At 40.4% G+C, this 19864-nt stretch overlaps 1 protein-coding gene across 9 annotated transcripts in view; it reads left to right on the forward strand.

Moving 5' to 3' along the window:
- Positions 1–19864, forward strand: part of MATN2 (matrilin 2) — a 150176-nt gene that overhangs the window by 99739 nt on the left and 30573 nt on the right. For all 9 annotated transcript variants that reach the window (XM_082432697.1, XM_082432692.1, XM_082432693.1 and 6 more), the window contains one exon: positions 12784–12906. In XM_082432697.1, coding sequence (XP_082288823.1) covers positions 12784–12906 — 123 coding nt within the window. The remainder of the gene's footprint in view (positions 1–12783; positions 12907–19864) is intronic.

Below are 19864 nucleotides of genomic sequence, written 5' to 3' on the forward strand. Positions count from 1 at the left end.
TGGCAGGTGGATTCTTAACCACTGCACCACCAGGGAAACCCCTGAGTCTCTATTTTTAACCAAAAGTATATTTGAAAGCTAATCCAATTAGTAAGTGTGCAGTTATTGTCTAAAAAATATAGACTTGTCAATGTAATATACCAAGCACGATTAATTTATGATTAAGCCAAAATGTACATAATAGAGCTTTATGTTCCTGAACAAATCATATAATTAAAATATGTAAGTAGTGTTCAGTTCTTTACTCTAAAGCATCCCATACAAATCCATCTGAATATTTTCTAGAGGGGAGAAGGGTAGAAATGTGCAGGTGCCATCAATTTGCAAAATATTGGCAAGACTTTTTTTTTTTACTGTGGTAAACTATACATAATATAAAATTTTCCGGGCTTCCCTGGTGGCGCAGTGGTTGAGAATCTGCCTGCCAATGCAGGGGACACGGGTTCGAGCCCTGGTCTGGGAAGATCCCACATGCCGCGGAGCAACTAGGCCCGTGAGCCACAATTACTGAGCCTGCGCGTCTGGAGCCTGTGCTCCACAACAAGAGAGGCCGCGATAGTGAGAGGCCCGCGCATCGCGATGAAGAGTGGCCCCCGCTTGCCGCAACTGGAGAAAGCCCTCGCACAGAAACGAAGACCCAACACAGCCATAAATAAATAAATAAATAAATTTAAAATAAATGTGATTTGAATAAAATATAAAATCTGGTTAAAAAAAAAATTTTCCATTGTAACCATTTTTAAGTGTGCAGTTCAGTGGCATTAAGTACATTCATGCTGTTGTACAACCATCACCACCATCCAGCTGCAGAACTTTTTCATCTCCCTAAACTGAATCTCTGTACCCATTAAATAATAATTCCCGCCTCCCCTTTCTTCCCCACCACCCCTGGCAACCACCATTCTACTTTCTGTCTCTATGAATTTGGCTACTCTAGGTACCTCGTGCAAGTGGAATCATACAATATTTGTCCTTCTGTGATTGGCTTATTTCACTTAGCATAATGTCCTCAAGGTTCATCCATGATGTAGCATGTTTCACAATTTCCTTCCTCTTTAAGGCTGAATAATATTCCATGTATGTATACACCACATTTTATTTATTCATCCTCTTGTGTTGCTTCCACCTCTTGGTTATTATGAACAATGCTGCTATGAGCATGGGTGTACATGTATCTGTTCAAGTCCCTGCTTTCAGCTCTTGGGCATATACTTAGAAGTGGAATTGCTGAATCTTATGGGGACAAGATTTTTAGAGGTCCATAGACACCATTACTCCTGAGCTGGCACGAGAACATTCTCAGATGCTCAAGGTCTTTTCAGGAGATAGATAGGGATTTGTGTCTTTGGTATCAAGAAGACTGTGGGTTTCATGTCTAATGCTTAATCATCTAACACCTGTAATATTGAGTAAAGGCAGTTGTCGACATCGTATTTTACATCTTGCTGTTTATTACTTACTGGCTTTGAGATCGTTATACTCATTATATTTCAGGCTCCATTGATAACTTGGTTGACATTTCTATCCTTATTTTTCAAATAGGAGTGCTTTCACAAAGTACCAAATGAATATTTATACTTGCATTAAAAATGAAACACAGACATAGGAAATAATTTTTTACTGCATCAGCAATAGACGAACTAGTATGTGTCAGTCTTTGGGTTTCCTGGCCAGCTTGTTGTTAACCTGCTGAGCCCCAGTATCTTCTTACAGCCTGCAATATGCCACTTGCTTTCGTAAGACCTGTGTGCATGAATCAAAGACTCTCAGTTGGTAAAAATAGAGTTGCCATATGATCCAGCAATCCCACTCCTGGGCATATATCCAAACAAAACTATAATTTAAAAAGTTACCCCTATGTTCATAACAGCACTATTCACAATAGGCAAGACACGGAAACAACCTAAATGTCCATTGACAGATGAATGGATAAAGAAGATGTGGTACATTTATACAATGGAGTATTACTTAGCCATAAGAAAGAATGAAATAATGTCATTTGCAGTTGCACGGAAGGACCTAGAGATTATCATACTAAGTGAAGTAAATCAGAAAGAGAAAGACAAATACCATACGGTATCACTTATATGTGGAATCTAAAATATGACACAAATGAACTTATCTGCGAAATGGAAACAGACTCACAGACATAGAGAACAGACTTGTGGTTGCCAAGGGGGAGGGAGGGTTGGGGAAGGGTGGATTGAGAGTTTGGGATTAGCAGATGCAAACTATTATATATAGAATGGATAAACAACAAGGACCTACTGTATAGCACAGGGAACTATATTCAATATCCTGTGATAAACGATAATGGAAAAGAAAATAAATGTGTTTTCTTTAAAAAAAGACTCTCAGTTGAAAGAGACCTTCTAGTTCAACCTACTTCTAGCCCAACCACCCATCCTACAATATCCTCACTGTGTCGTCATCCAGCCTCCACTTGAATACCCCTACTGACAGGACACTCACTACACCCCCTGCAGTGCATTTCACTTTGTACAGCTCTGACTCTTAGAAAGTGATTCCTTACACTGAGCTGATCACTACTTCCTTGCACTTTGAGACCAACAGGACACATTAAGCTTCTCACATTTTCTTGTTCACTAAGAATGAGTCATATCAGAATAATTTTATTTCATTTAGTAGACTAGCCAGGCATGGAAAATGTGGGAGCAACTATCTAGACTCTAACAGCCACTCCATCAATTTGCTAAAGAGATCCCCATGCCCCATAGACCGGATGGAGAAATGTGTGCTGGATGAAAGAATCATTGGTTGAGTTCATAACTGGCCGAATGTTTGAGCTGAGATCCTCCTGGAGGGAAGTGTTTAAACAGCCTGGCCAGAAGCATCAAGGAGGGTTCACGAGCTGTCTTCTGTTCTTAGTGACTCCTTGTTGGTTCTTAGTGGGCAGTGTTTACACATCTAAACTTTCACAAAACACTCCATTAAGAGTAATACCAGTAACCATTTATTTATTCAACAAATACCTGTCGATTGCCTACTATGTGCCAGATACTTTTGTAGATACTGGGAATGCAGTGGTAAATAAAACAGACCAAGAACCTCTTGTACTTATGGAGCGTACGTTCTATTGGAGCAGGGTAACAAAGGATTACAAGTCTCAACAAGAAAGTGACATTTGGTCAAAAACTTGAAGCAGGTGAGGGAAGGAGGAAACTTTTGAAGTAGAGGAAACAGCACTGGTGCAAAGGCCCTGAGGCAGAAACTGTGATGCCTGGCAGTGTTGAGGGACAGCAAGAAAGTCCATATGATTAGATTAGAGTGAGAGATGGTGAGGCAGGTGTTGTTGTGGTCCACAGTTCATACAGCTTGCCCTCTCCACAGTCATACATTCGCTTCCTATCATCTCCCCAAATTCCAGTGATCCCTGGGAGTTCATGGTCACTCCCCTATGCTGAGCTCCCAAACAGGCTTTGTTTGTTTGCCTATATCTTGTGTGTCAGGTATAGACATCAGAAGCTCTACATATTGTTCCTAGCAATGTTCCCTGATTATTTTCTTCTCCAAATTACTGGGCACCTCCCACACCGTTCTTTTTTCTATTTTATTTCTGCCATTTTCCATGGCAACTAGTCTCACAATTATGTATGTGTATATTTATTTTTAACACCTTTTCTAATTACAAAAGTAATGTAGACTTATTGTAGAAAACTAGATAGTATAGAAATAAAATTGTATAAAATGAAATGATCTGTAATCGTATCACCCAGCAATAACCATTGTTAATATTGATTTGCTACATTTCTCTTGGTCTTTTTTCTTTTTTTTTTTTGAATTTTATTTATTTATTTATGGCTGTGTTGGGTCTTCGTTTCTGTGCGAGGGCTTTCTCCAGTTGTGGCAAGTGGGGGCCACTCTTCATCGCGGTGCGCGGGCCTCTCACTATGGCGGCCTCTCTTGTTGCGGAGCACAGGCTCCAGACGCGCAGGCTCAGTACTGTGGCTCACGGGCCCAGCTGCTCCGCGGCATGTGGGTTCTTCCCAGACCAGGGCTCGAACCCGTGTTCCCTGCACTGGCAGGCAGATTCTCAACCACTGCGCCACCAGGGAAGCCCTGGTCTTTCTTTTTAATGCATATGTATGTATTTTTATAGAGTTGAGATCATGGAGTATAACATTAAATCATGAGCATTTTCACCTGTCATTTAAACTTTATCAAAAACATTTTAATGTCTGCGTAATATCCTATCATATATATGTATCACAGTTTGTTCAGCACTTTTTTTGGCTGTTCAGATTGTATTGTGATAAATGTTCTTGCATATAAATCTTTGCATTTCTGATCATTTTCTTAGGAACAAAACATGAAAGGAAATTTATTGAGTCAAAGGCTATTAACATTTTTAAGGCTTTTGATGTATATTACAAAATTATTTTCCAAAAACTTTGTACCATTTTTTTATACTATACCATAAAATTACCTGATTTTTTAAAATAAATTTATTTATTTATTTATTTATTTTTGGCTGCGTTAGGTCTTCGTTTCTGTGCGAGGGCTTTCTCCAGCTGTGGCAAGTGGGGGCCACTCTTCATCGCGGTGCGCGGGCCTCTCACTATCGCGGCCTCTCTTGTTGCGGAGCACAGGCTCCAGACGCGCAGGCTCAGCAATTGTGGCTCATGGGCCCAGTCACTCCGCGGCATGTGGGATCTTCCCAGACCAGGGCTCGAACCCGTGTCCCCTGCATTGGCAGGCAGATTCTCAACCACTGCACCACCAGGGAAGCCCCCCCATTTTTTAAAATCATCTTCAGTTTCCTTTATCAATGTTTTATAGTTCTCAGCATATAAATCTTTCACCTCCTTGGTCAGGTTTATTCTAAGTATTTTTTCTTTTTTGATGTAATTTTAAAAGGGATTGTTTCTTTCTTTTTTTTAATATTTATTTATTTATTTGGTTGCACCAGGTTTTAGTTGCAGCAGGCAGGCTCCTTAGTTGCGGCTCACGGGCTCCTTAGTTGCGGCTTGCCGGCTCCTTAGTTGCAGCATATGAGCTCTTTAGTTGCAGCTCGCCGGCTCCTTAGTTGTGGCATGCATGTTGGATCTAGTTCCCTGACCAGAGATCGAACCCGGGCCCCCTGCATTGGGAGCATGGAGTCTTATCCACTGCACCACCAGGGAAGTCCCCAAGGGATTGTTTCTTTACTTTCCCTTTCTGATATGTCATTGTTAGTGTAAAGAAATGCAACCGATTTCTGTATGTTAATCTTGTACCCTACTACCTTGCTGAATTTGTTTATCAGTTTTAGTAGCTTTTGTGTGGAGTTTTTAGGGTTTTCTGTATATAGTATCATGTCATCTGCATATAATGAGAATTTTACCTTTTCCCTTCCAATTTGGATACCTTTTATTTCTTTTTCTTATATGATTGCTGTGGCTAGGACTTCCAGTACTATGTTAAATAGAAGTGATGAGAATGGGCATCCTTATCATGTTTCAGATTTTAGCTGGAAGGCTTTCAGCTTTTCACCGTTGAGTATTATGTTGACTGTGGGTTAGTCATAAATAACTTTTATTATGTTGAGATATGTTCCCTCTATACCCACTTTGGTAAGAGCTTTTATCATGAATGGATGTTGAATTTTATCAAATGCTTTTTCTGCATCTGTTGAGATATCATGTGGTTTTTGTCTTTTCTTTTGTTGATGTGGTGTGTCACACTGATTGATTTGCGTATGTTGAAACATCCTTGTGATCCTGAGATGAAGCCAACTTGGTCATGGTGTATGATCTTTTTTATGTGTTGTTGGATTCACAAACTCCTAAAATTAACTCAAGGAGAAATAGGTAATCTGAATAGGCCTCTATCTATTAAAAGAAATTGAATTTGTACTTGTAAACCTTCCCACAAAGAAAATTCCAGGGCTAGTTGGCTTAACTGGTAAATTCTACCAAGTTCTACCATTTGAGGAAGAACAAATACCAATTTTACACAAATTCTTCCAGAAAACAGTAGAGGAAGGAGCATTTTTCAACTTATTCTATAAGGCCAGCATTATCCTAATACCAAATCCAGAAAAAGACATTACAAGAAAAGAAAACCAGGGACTTCCCTGGTGGTCCAGTGTTTAAGACTCCGTGCTTCCATTGCAGGGGGCACCGGTTCGATCCCTGGTCAGGGAACTAAGATCCAGCATGCAGCATGGTGCAGCCAAAATAAAAGAGAAAACCACACAAATATCCCTCATGAAATAGATGCAAAAGATCTTTAATTATTTTTAGCAATAAAATTCCACAATATACAAAAAGGATAATACCTCATGAACAAGTGGGATTTATCCCAAGAATTCAAGGATGATTTAACATTCAAATGAAATTTAAAACATTAACATACTAAAAAGCAGAAACTATATGATCCAAGTCAATAGATACAGAAAGAGCACTGGACAAGACCTGACATTCATTTACTATTTAAAAAAAAAAGTCTCTCAGCAGACTAGGAATGAAGAGAACTGCCTCAATCTGATAAAGTGCATCAGTGAAAAAACTATCAGCTAACATCATACTTAATGATGAAAGACTGAATGCTTTCCTTATAAGGTAAGGAACAAAACAGGATACCCACTCTCACCACTTCTATTTAGCATGGACTGTAAGGTTCTGGCCATTGTAATAATGAAGAAAAAAAGAAAGTAAGAAATGAAACCTAGATTGGAAAGGAAGAGTTAAAAGCATCTTTATTATGGTCATTGTTAAGTATAGCACTCTCCTATGTTCTGTGAGTGATTCTAATAAATTCCTGAAAGGAGTGAGTTGTGGGAGACCCCAAAATTGTAGGTGGCTATGCAGAAGTGAAGGTGGCCTGGGGACCCCACTGCAGGCTGGTATCTGAAGTAAGGGCAGTCTTACTGGGGACCTTACACTTTACCTTGTGAGACTGGATGTTAACTCTGGGTAGTTAGTGTCAGAATTGAATTAAATTACAGGGCTCCAAATTGGTGTTGGAGAATTGTCTGCAGAACAAATTGAAGCAAATGAGCCTAACTGTATATGAGGTTGTTAGCATAATCACCCAGAGAATTATTTTAAGTGACAGGCAGGGAATATGTTGACTTTACATTCCAAGTGGCGGATATCCGAAAAACAAAAGAGCTTTAACTGTTTCCAGTAGTATTAGCATTAATAATAGAATTGTTTTCTATTTTGAAATTATACATATACACATATAAATATATGATACAATAAATATATATAATGTTAATGTCACTTTGTACCTATACTTCCAGCATAAGAGAAAACAAATACAAATGTAAAATCAAAATGATTAAGTAACACATTTCAGGGCTGGTTTCTCTGTTCATAACCAATTCTGGTGCTTAGGAACAGGGACCTATGCTGATGCCCAAGGGCAAAAAGCCCCACTTCCTTTAAGAAAGGGAGCAGGCCTGACCCTGATACCCAGTAAGGGGCAACCCTAGACATTTTGTTGGCCTTGTGCTGGGTTTGTTTATAAAAGATGTTTTTTTGTTTAACCAAATATTAAAAATGGAGAACTCTATACAAAAAAAAGATTAAGTAAAACAAACAAACAAAACCCGTCTTTATTAACAGACAACATCTCCAACGGAATTTACAGAAAAGTTCTAGAACTATTAAGTGAGTTTACCAAGGATGCAGGGTACAAGGTCAATATACAAAAATCAATTATTTTTTATATACTTTCTTTTTTCTTTTAAACTGAGTCTCTTTTACTCTGTATGTCCTCCTTCCCTCTTTTTTTCTTTGCCATTCATTTTTTTTTTGTTTTTTGTTTTGTTTTGGCTGCTTTGGGTCTTCTTTGCTGTGCAGAGGCTTTCTCTAGTTGCGGCGAGCGGGGGCTACTCTGTTGCAGTGCGTGGACTTCTCATTGCAGTGGCTTCTCCTGTTGGGGAGCATGGGTTCTAGGTGCGCAGGCTTCAGTAGTTGCAGCACGCAGGCTCAGTAGTTGCAATGCGTGGGCTCTAGGCACGTGGGCTTCAGTAGTTGTGGCATGCAGGCTCAGTAGTTGTGGCGCACGGGCTTAGTTGCTCCGCGGCATGTGGGATCTTCCCGGACCAGGGATTGAACCCGTGTCCCCTGCATTAGCAGGTGGATTCTTTTTTTTTTAACATCTTTATTGGAGTATAATTGCTTTACATTGTTGTGTTAGTTTCTGCTGTATAACACTGCCAGGCAGATTCTTAACCACTGCACCATGAAGGAAGTCCGTTTTCATATACTTTCAATGGAAAATCACAAATTTAAATTTTAAAATGCTATTTGTAATAGCATCAAAAATATGTACCACCTAGGGATAAATTTGACAAAAGATGTGAAAACCTTTACAATGAAAGCTACAAAACATTGCTAAGGGAAATTAAAAAAGACTTAACTAAATAGATATATTCATGGATCAGAAGACTTAATACTGTTAAGATGTCTGTCCTTTCCAAATTAATCTATATAAATCACAGTATTATCTATCATAATCTTAGCATGCTTTTTTTGTAGAAATTGACAAGCTGATTCTAAAACATACGTAGAAATGAAAAGAACTAAAATAGCCCTTTTTGAAAAAGATACACAAAGTTGAAGGACTTAAACCACCTGATTTTTAATACCAATTATAAAGCAACAGTAATCAAGACAGTGTGGTACTGGTGTAAAGATGAAGTATAGATCAATGGAACAGAACAGAGTCCAGAAATAGACCCACACATATATGGTGAAAGTATTTTCAACAAAGGTACTAAGGCAATTCATGGGGGAAAGGATAATGTCTTCAACAAATGGTGCTGAACAATTGGATTGCCATGTGCAAAAAAAAAAAAAGGAACTTGACCCTTACCTCACACTACATACAAAAATTAACTTGAAATGGGCTTTAAACTTAAATGTAAGATTGAAAACTATAAAAATTATAGAAGGAAACATAGGAAAAGATCTTAGTGACCCTGCGTTTGGCAAAGATGCCTTAAAGAGCACACAAAAAGCACAAACTATAAAAATAAAAAATGAATAAATTGAACGTCATCAAAATTAAAACTTTTGTTCTTCAAAAGGCACTATTACTAAAATGAAAAGGCAAGCCACAGACTGGGAAAAAATATTTGCAAAATGGATATCCAACAAAAGATTTGTATTTAGAACATTTAAAGAACTCTTCAAACTTAGTGAGGAGACAAACAACCTAATAAAAATGGGCAAAAGATTTGATCAGACACTCCATTAAAGAAAATATAGAGATGGAAAATAAGCATATGAAAATATACCCAACAGCATTAGTCATGAGGGAAATGCAAAATAAAACCACAACGAAATAACCACTATGTACTTACCAGAAGGGCTAAAATTACCAAGTGTTGGTAAGGATGTGGAGCAACTGGAACTCTCATAAACTGCTGGTGGGAATGTTTAAGAAATTAATACATCTACCATACAACCCAGCCATTCTACTCCTAAATGTTTACTCAAAATGAAAGCATATGTCTATGGGACTTCCCTTGTGGTCCAGTGGATAAGACTCCATGTTCCCAGTGCAGGGGTCCCGGGTTCGATCCCTGGTCAGGGAACTAGATCCCACATGCTGCAAGTAAGAGTTCGCATGCCACAACTAAAGATCCTTCATGCCTCTACTAAAAGATCCCTCATGCTGCAACTAAAGATCCTACATGCCCCAATGAAGATCCCGCATTCCGCAACTAAGACCAGATGCAGCCAAATAAATAAATAAATAAATATTAAAAAAAAAGGAAAGAAAGCATATGTCTACACCAAGACTTGTTCATGAATGTTCATAGCTGCTTTATTTGTGATAGCCCCAAACCGGAAACAACTCAAATCCCGCCAGCAGGTGAATAGACAAATAAATTGTGGTATATCCATATAATGAAATACTACTCTACAGTAAAAAAGAACAAACTGTTGACATACACATGAACATGGATGAATCTAAAAATAATTATGAGGAATGAAAGAAGCCAGACCAAAAAGAACACAACTGTATGATTCCATTTATGTGAAATTCTAGAAAATGCAAACTAATTTATCTTGACAGGAGATTAACGATTATTTGGGGGCAGAGTGAGTAGGAAAGAATGAATTAGAAAGTGTCTTGAGGAAACATCTGAGGGAAATGCGTAAGTTATCTCGGTTGTGGTGATAGTTTCATGGGCACGTATGTATGTCAAAACATCAAATGTCCATCTTAAATATGTGCAGTTTGGTTTTTGTCAGTTGTACATCAATAAAACTAAAAATGAGCAGGGGAGACTGTTTTATTTTATTTTATTTTATTTTTTTTTTTGACTGTTTTATTTAAAAATGTTAATGTCATAAAACACAAAGAGAGGCGGTGGAAGTGTTTCTAGACTGTTGCTACTGGATAGAACACTCTGTGATAGTGAAAATGCTCTATATCTGCCACATACAACATAGGAGTCAGGAGCTACTGTGGCTACTGAGCACTTAAGGTGTGGCCAGTGCAACTGAGGATCTACATTTTAAATTTTATTTACTTTTAATCTCTTTTAATTTTTTAAAAAATTTTATTGAAGTATAGTCGATTTACAATGTTGTATTTAATTTCTGCTGTACAGCAAAGTGATTCAGTTATACATATATATCAACACGTTCTTTTTCATATTCTTTTCCATTGTGGTTTATCACAGGATATTGAATATAGTTCCCTGTGCTATGAAGTAGGACATTGTTGCTTTCCATCCTATATATACTAGTTTGCATCTGCTAATCCCAAACTCCCAATCCTTCCCTCCCCACCTCCCCTCCCCCTTGGCAACCACAAGTCTGTTCTCTATGTCTGTGAGTCTGTTTCTGTTTCATAGATATGTTCATTTGTGTCGTATTTTAGATTCCACATATAAGTGACATCATATGGTATTTGTCTTTCTCTTTCTGACTTACTTCGCTTAGTATGATAATCTCTAGGTTCATGCATGTTGCTGCAAATTCCATTATTTCATTCTTTTTTATGGCTGAATAACATTTCATACTGTGTGTGTACATATATATACACACACACACACATCACACCTTCTTTATCCATTCATCTGTTGATGGACATTTAGGTTGTTTCCATTCCATTTTAATTTAAATGGCCACATTAGACAGCATGGTTCCAGATTAAAGGAAGCTAAGCATACATGAATATTAAGTATAATCTCTGACCCTCTATTGGGTTCTGTACTGGAGGATGAAAGATGCTACAAAGAACATTATTAGATCAATTTAGAAGACTAGAATATGGATGGTAGATTAAATAAAAGTCTTGTATAAATGTAAATTTATGAAGTTATGGCTACACTGTGGTTATATAAGAGAATATCCCTCCTCTTAGGAAGCACACACTGTGTTTAAGGAAAAAGGATGGTGATATATGTAACTTACCCTCAAATAATTCAGAGAGATAAGCAAATGATAAAGCAAATGGGATAAAATGTTAACAATAGATAAATCTGGGTAGAGCGTATATAGGTGTTTCTTGTACCTATCTACTTGTATTTTTATGTTTGCAACTTTTGTAAGTTTAAAATCATTTCCAAATAAAAAGTCTTTTTAAATACCTTTATATGTGATTGTGGTATTGCAGTTATATTTTTTAAAGAGGTCCAGTCCTTTAAGGATACATTATGAAATATTTATGGACAAAATGATATAACATCTGGGGTTTGCTTTCAAGTAATATGGCATCTTAGCATGGGGGATGGGAGTATACAGGAAACAAGGTCAGCTGTAGATTGATTCTCTTGAAGCCGAGTGATATGCACGTGGATTTATTATACTACTCAGTTCATTTGTTTATATATGTTTAAAATTTTCCATGACTTTAAATTCGGAAGAATTGGCATTTTCTCAATGTTTTTTCTTTTGAGAATATTGTACGCCTTTCTCTTACTCGTTTTGTTTCCTTTGGTACAGGCTGGGAAAACTCATTTATACCAAATGCTTCATTAGGAAAATGATAGATGTAGTTCATATATTCCTTAAAACAATAAAAATCCTCATTAAAACAAAAAGACACCTTCTAAGACCCCATCAGTGGCCACTTATTTCAAGCCATTTTAGACAATGCACCCAGGTTCCACTACAGCAAAATACTTGGTGCAGACCTGTCAGTAGAACAGTTCTAATCCATATCTAAAAAATACTTATACAAGTAAAATTTCACTATTAAAAATTCCATGTGACCTTTGTTTCCGAATATTTTGGTTTAAATTAATGTGGACCTAGAGATCACATTCCCTGACTGTGAAGCCTTGAGATGATTTAAGTGTAGATGAGGCCAGTGACGTAACAGGGGAGGTGTTTTGCCCTCAAAATATGCCTTTCACTCCCAGGCCTTCTTTTTCCCAGGATATCATTTTTATCCTATTTGGCTCTGTTTCACTCAGTTAAGTGGTTTAAAGTTTGACTTTGGGAAGATTTCATTATTTTAATTGCGTAAGTTCAGTAAAATATTCAGCTAAGCTCTCTCTTCCCAGCCTGTGGCACAACAACCGACACCCAGTCACACACTTTCATTTTAGTGGCTCTGACATGAACCAAGACAAAGTAAGCATCTTCACAAAGCATAAACATTTTGTAACATGTCAAGAAAGTTCTCTTCCTGGGAGGCTGTATCCCTAAACATGGAAATACCTTCACTGAGAGATCCCTCTGTGGCATGAGTGTTTGAGGTCATGGGAATGTATTCGTTTAGGAAAAGTTAAGACTGCAAATCCTTTGACTTTTCTATGCTAGACTTCTAGTTTTATTCATCATTCTGAGTTTTCTTTCTTTTCAGAGATAGACTACTGTGCCTCACCTAACCATGGATGCCAGCACGAGTGTGTTAACACAGATGATTCCTATTCCTGCCGCTGCTTAAAAGGCTTTACCCTGAATCCAGATCAGAAAACCTGCAGAAGTAAGTTGCACTGGGCCTTGAAGAAGGGCTTGTTCCTCAACTGGCCCTGTTGGTTTTCCTTTCCCTTGCAAGTCTCAACCAGGTGCACTTGTACTCAGCATTTGTGTTTGCTAACAGTATTCTGCCTTTTATTTTACCTTTTGTCTCACCTGATCCTGTGATGGGGATAATTTTTAGAGACCGCATAGACTGGGTCTGCCCATCAGATTCATTTAGTGAAATCGAGGCCCAAGCTGAAGCTCCCACCTATTTGAAATGAGGGCACATCCTCCCTTCTTTTACCAACCCCCCCCAACCCGCCCCCAACCTGCAACAAGTATTTGGGACTTTGAGAAAGAAAAGGCTGGGTCCAGAGTTGGAGGGAAAAGGAGCTGGTTTCTTCCAGTCCTACAAGATGAGACACTTGATGGCCGCTAAGAAAGGGGAAGTTGCAGCTCTTTCCTCTTTGTTATGAAGGAAGGAAAAATAGAAGACTCTGGGACATCCCTGCAGCATTCAAGAGGTACATGGTGTCAGCAGGATGATATTAAGGATGTGCTGAGTGGCTCAGATACTGTCGTCTAGCACCTCAGAGGGCTTGACTGGGGATCTAGAGCACGGACCCCCAGTGGGATCTCTTTAAGAGATCTGTCCCTGAGAGGCTGCTAGAATGCAAGGTCTACAAGGACAGAGGTTCTTCTCTTCTTCTCGCTCGTGAATCCTCATCACCTCAGTGTTTGGCGCGTGCTGGTGTGACACAATATTTAGTGAATGAATGAATGAGCAAATGGATCTCTGAGATTTACCATCCTGGAGAAATGGCAACTATCGTCTGAATTACTCTACCTTGTTAGAAAGATGGCCCTTTTAAGGCATGCAAGTGTTTTCTCAAAGAGCATTCCCGAAGTTAGTCCACACATACGCACGCTGAATTGTACACGTTCTCCCAACAGTGTCATGCACAGAACTCTGTGGAACTCCCATTAAGGGACATATTCTCTTATGTGTCCCTTCATCCACTTCTTCCTGCTGATAAGTACAGCAGCGTTCTGCATCACAGGACCGGATTTTCAAAAGTTTTACCATATATCTTTTTTGAAAAGCTTTGTGGTTTATAGAATTGTGTCCACAAGCTACAGTCTGCTTACAGCACATGTTAACTCACACGCTCACTCTAATTCGTGTTAAACCTTGTACGGTGGCGGAGGGTGGCAGAGCCCATATTTTGAAACTGAGCCTCTCTTATAAAAAATGATTCCCACCACCTTGCCTGGATGCAAACCCTGGAAACATTCAAGCATCGGACGGGAATTTTAACTGAGAGCATTCGGAATGTGAAAACAATTAGATGGACACATCTAATTGTTTTCCATTAGACCACACATGCATGCAGTACGTGGGAAAGGCCAGCCTGGCCACTCCTCTCTGTGCTATTTACACCTTTTCCTAGGGGTGAGAGTGTCAGTGGCTGACTTCACCCAGGGAAAAGCACTCACCATTGGACTCCTTTGTGAACCCAAATCTCTTACATGGGGGATAATTAGATCTGGTTCAACTCAGACACTCATTGGAGTTGCAGGCTTCACTGTGTGTCGCTTTTGGAGGGAGAAGGAAGCGAGCTGGGCATGTGGCCATCAGTGGAAGAGAACTGGCTTGAAGCTCTGCATCTCTTACAATCGTCTAGGAGTCCCTCGCCCTCTGCCCCTCCCTCCACATCCTGCCTGGAGAGGCACTTGGAGTAAGAGAAGAGTCCAAGGCATGGACTGCACAGTTATCAAGGGAAGAGACAGGCCAAGAACAGAAGGACGAGTGCAGAGCAAGTGACCATTTGGGAGTAGTGTGACCACTGCCCACAGACGGCCAGTCTCAGGCTGCGACCCAGCCCAAGTCCCTAACGCTCATTCATATGTATTCAGTAATAGCTCCATTTCCTCTTTAGCCAGGTGCCCCACTTTCCATCCAAGAAAAATGGAATTTGTTTTTAAAACCCAATGTCCTCATCAGCCCTTCTCCCAGCATCCTGCCTCATCATTACTTTTTCCATTGTCTTTGCTACAAACCCAGCCCTTGACTCCTGAGATCCCTCTGAGAGCCACCTCGCCCTAATGCGCACACGCCGGTGGTTAGGGCAGAACGGAAAGTGAGCGCTCACCCTCTCTCTGGAGCATTACATGGAATCGGGAAGCAGAGAAATGGGGCTTAAAATCTGGAGGTTGTTATTAGGAGTCTGAGGATACTGAGAGCATTAAAGATCTCAAGCGCAGGGTACAGCCATTCACATTTAATCGGCAGTTGATGGACGTGGGCTATTTTCACTTCTAATAAGAAATCTATTTTTCAAAGGAATTTGATGTCATCCAGTTAAATTGGAAAAAAAAAAAGTTCAAGGCAGAATCCTACTGAAGAAAACAGTCTTGGCCAGGATTTGTTCTTCCTCCTCATCCAGGCATAATTTCTTTTTCTGGAAAGTGCTGTCATCGACTTAAAGCATAAATTATTAAGGCAGCGACACAGAGACCGGAACTGGCGGTCTAGGCGGGGGCCCCAGGGTGGAATCAGAGGTGGGTGGGACCCGCTTGCTGGACTCCAGGATTGCTCACACTGGCACCATGGCTGAGACATCACATTCTTTTTTTTTTGGCCGCGGCATGCAGCATGCAGGACCTTAGTTCCCCAACCAGGGATTGAACCCGTGCCCCCTGCATTGGGAGTGTGGAGTCTTAGCCACTGGACCGCTAGGGAAGTCCTGGAGACATCACATTCTAAACAGCTGGGGCGGGGGCCACAGGTTGAGCCGGGGGACGCGAAGGCTGGTCTTGGCAGTGTCACTCATGCTGGCCGTGTGACCTTGGACAGGCTGCTTTGCTTCTCTGGACCCCGATTTCCCAAACTGAAGGCACACGACTTTCTGCCTTAACATTTTGTAGCCTGTCCAATTTTTCTAAAACTTACTCTCTGTGCCACTCAGTTGGCATTACAATTTACTGTCTGGGTCACTAATCTTTCATGTTTTTATTTCTCATCTTCTCAGTGAGGTCTCTAGCTCCTTTGCGAGTTGGCACTCATAAGCGCTGTTTAATTGGTCATCTGGCAGTCCTGCCATCTGACCTCGCAGGGTTATTGGACACTCCAGGCTTTGCCAGATAAACCTACACCCAAGCCTGGCCCATGTATAGCTCATCACAGTTAGGGAGGAGACTGGACCAGATGTGGGGGGCATAGTGGGTAGTCAATAAATACAGATTGAATGAATAAATGTGTGAATGACTAAATAACATGTGAAGAATTGTGACTGAAGCATGTAAAGAAGGCAAAGATCTACAGTTAAACCTCTGCTGTAAACTACCATTTGGAGAAGAGGCATTTTAAAATTGCTGTTTGCCAGATAGCTGAGTGATAACCTCTTCAAGAACCTTCATGTTTTTAAATTTAATTATTGTGTGTAAATCTTTCTTAAAGACAATGTTGGCCCTTTAAAAAATTGTGTTAAAATATACACAGCAAAATTTACCATTGTAACCATTTTTACAGGTACAGTTCAGTGGCATTAAGTACATTCATGTTGTTGTACAACCATCACCACCATCCAGCTCCAGAACTTTATCATCTCTCCGAACTGAAACTCTGTACCGATTCTCTCTCCCCCCAGCCCCTGACAACCCCCCATCCTATTTTCCATCTCTATGACTTTGCCTACTCTAGGAACCTCATATAAGTGGAATCTTACAATATTTGTCCTTCTGTGACTGGCTTGTTTCACTTACCGTAATGTCTTCAAGGTTGATCCATGTGTGGCATATGTCAGAGTTTCCTTCCTTTTTAAGGCTAAATAATATTCCACATTATATAACAGAAATAAAAACAAAAATAAACAAATGGGACTTAATTAAACTTAAAAGCTTTTGCACAGCAAAGGAAACCATAAACAAGACAAAAAGACAACCCTCAGCATGGGAGAAAATATTTGCAAATGAAACAACAGACAAAGAATTAATCTCCAAAATATACAAATAGCTCATGGAGCTCAATATCAAAAAAACAATCCAGTTAAAAAATGGGCGGAAGACCTAAATAGACGTTTCACCAAGGAAGACATACAGATGGCCAAGAGGCACATGAAAAGATGCTCAAATCGCTAATTATTAGAGAAATGCAAATCAAAATTACAATGAGGTATCACCTCACGCCAGTGGGAATGGCCATTATCAAAAAAGCTAGAAACAATAAATGCTGGAAAGGGTGTGGTGAAAAGGGAACCCTCCTGCACTGTTGGTGGGAATGTAAATTGATACAACCACTGTGGAAAACAGTATGGAGGTTAAAAAACTAAAAATAGAACTACCATATGACCCACTACGGGGCATATACCCTGAGAAAACCATAATTCAAAAAGAGACATGCACCACAATGTTCATTGCAACACTATTTACAATAGCCAGGACATGGAAGCAACCTAAACGTCCATCGACAGATGAATGGATAAAGAAGATGTGGCACATATATACAATGGAATATTACTCAGCCATAAAAAGAAACGAAATTGAGTTATTTGTAGTGAGGTGGATGGACCTAGAGACTGTCATACAGAGTGAAGTAGGTCAGAAAGAGAAAAACAAATACCGTATGCTAACGCATATATATGGAATCTAAAAAAAAAAGGAAAATTGGTACTGATGAACCTAGTTACAATTCAGGAATAAAGAGGTAGACATAGAGAATGGACTTGAGGACATGGGGTGGGAGGGCGAAGCTGGGGCGAAGTGAGAGTAGCATCGACACATATACACTACCGAATGTAAAATAGTTGGCTGGTGGGAAGCAGCAGCATAGCACAGGGAGATCAGTTCGGTGCTTTGGGATGACCTAGAGGGGTGGGATAGGGAGGATGGGAGGGAGGCTCAAGAGGGAGGGGATATGGGGACATGTGTATGCATATGGCTGACTCGCTTTGTCGTGCAACAGAAACTAACACAGTATTGTGAAGCAATTATACTCCAATAAAGATCTATTAAAAATTTTTTTCGAAATAAAATTCTGCAAAAAAAAAAAAAATTCCACATTATGTATATACCACATTTTGTTTATCCATTCATCCGTCAATAGGCACCTGGGTTGCTTCCATCTTTTGGCCTTTGTGAATAATGCTGCTATGAACATGGATATACAAGTATCTGTTCAAGTCCCTGCTTTCAGTTCTTTTGGGTATAAACCCAGAAGTGGAATTGCTGGATCACATGTAATTCTATGTTTAATTTTTTTGAGGAACCTCTATACTGTTTTCCATAGTGGCTGAATGCTGGCTTTTAAAAACAGTGTTTACTGAAGATAATTTCACTTTTCTCTGATGGTGTAATGAAGTGTAGGATTTGCAGGCCTACACTATGTGGCCCCAAACTGTGGGACCCTTTGTGTTCTGTGTTTGCTTGGCTTTTTGTTTGTCTGTCTGTCTGTGGCCGGAGTTTTATTGCCGGGCCTGTTTTTCTTCAATGAAGCTCTTTACTTGTTTCCTGGCATTCAGTCTGTTCTGCCCAGGTAAGGCTGTTGATGAACTGAGAAATCGCACACAGCTAACAATATTCTGCCTCTGTCCTGCAGAAGGGATGAGGTACAGAGAGAGTGCCAAGGGGTCCGTGACCCTCGTGGTGGGATCTCTCCTCTTAGGCCAGCCCCTGCGTGTCGTGGGAGTTCTCTCCCTGTGCTCAGTCTGCACCTACTTCTGCCCGTGCTCTGTGCACGTGGAAAGTTCCACCCACCAGTCACATGGGAGGGCACATCATGGACCCTTTAAGGGATAGTCTGAGGTCCCTCGGGTGTGGGTTTCATTTCATTTCTTTTCATATATCTTTGTCTTTTCAGGAAGGGAAATCTTTCCTAGGGGCCCCAATAAATTCCTCCTATGTCTCATTGGCGAGAACTAGGCATATTCCCAGCTCTAGACCAATCACTGACACAGGAAAACATGGTTGCCAGGCTGGCTTAGACAACTCATGACTCATGCCTTGGGGGTCAGGATTCTGGTTTCAAGAAGACAGGGTAATAGTTGCTGGCAAGGCAACCAACAATGTCTGCCACATCCCCAGGAAAAAGAACAATGCAGTTAAATGGATCCAGCTCAGCCCCTGAGGTTGCTGGTGACCATTTCTCACAACACCAGTCTCATAGAGGCCCTCCACAAGCTTATTTTATTTCCCGTTATACTTCTCCATCTCTCCCATTACCTTCTCTGGTGTGTGTGAGTTGCGGGGTCGGGGGGGGGGGGAACGGGGGTGGGGGGGGAGGGGCCTATCTTGTAGTTTTAGCATTTTCTACCAGAAAATGAAACTGCTAATTGGCTGCTGGTTGTGATGCTGCTTCCCTCTGCTGGCAGAAGCACAGCTCGGATGGGGGTGAATGTTACCATAGGACAGAGCTGCAACTACCTGGGCCGGCATCAGAGCTGCGTCTTCTCCAGTTTCTTGATACCTTTGCTGTTATGCTCTCACCCAGAGCCAGGTTGAGCATTGGATCCTTCTTAATGCAACTGCCTTTTCCTGCCTCTCCTAAATAGCTGGGTATCTTGTAAGATCAGCTGTTGTGAATTCTGTCTTGTGCTGTCCCATGTCACTGTCAGATGTCATTGCCAACAGCAGCTCCCTACATGTTTTGAGCCCTAGTTATCAGGTTAACTGTAAGAAGAGACTGAATTTTCCCAGCTTTTCCATCTTTCTTGGGGGGAGATGGGCTGGGAACTATGGCGCTCAACCCATTTCACCAGCTTTTTGACCATCAAATGGGGGAGAGACCTATGCTGGAGAATGTGAAGGTTCGCTGCAGGTGCCAGGTTCTCTTTCAAACAAGCACATGGAGAGCAGGAGCTGTTGTCTCCATCCTATAGAGGAGTGGTCCCTAAGCTTTTTGGCACCAGGGACCAGTTTTGTGGAAGACAATTTTTCCACGGGCTTGGGGGTGGTGGGGTGGAGGGGGATGGTTTTGGGATGAT

This window comes from Balaenoptera physalus (genome assembly GCF_965194825.1).
Source record: "Balaenoptera physalus genome assembly, chromosome: 17".
NCBI classification, from domain to species: Eukaryota; Metazoa; Chordata; class Mammalia; order Artiodactyla; family Balaenopteridae; genus Balaenoptera; species Balaenoptera physalus.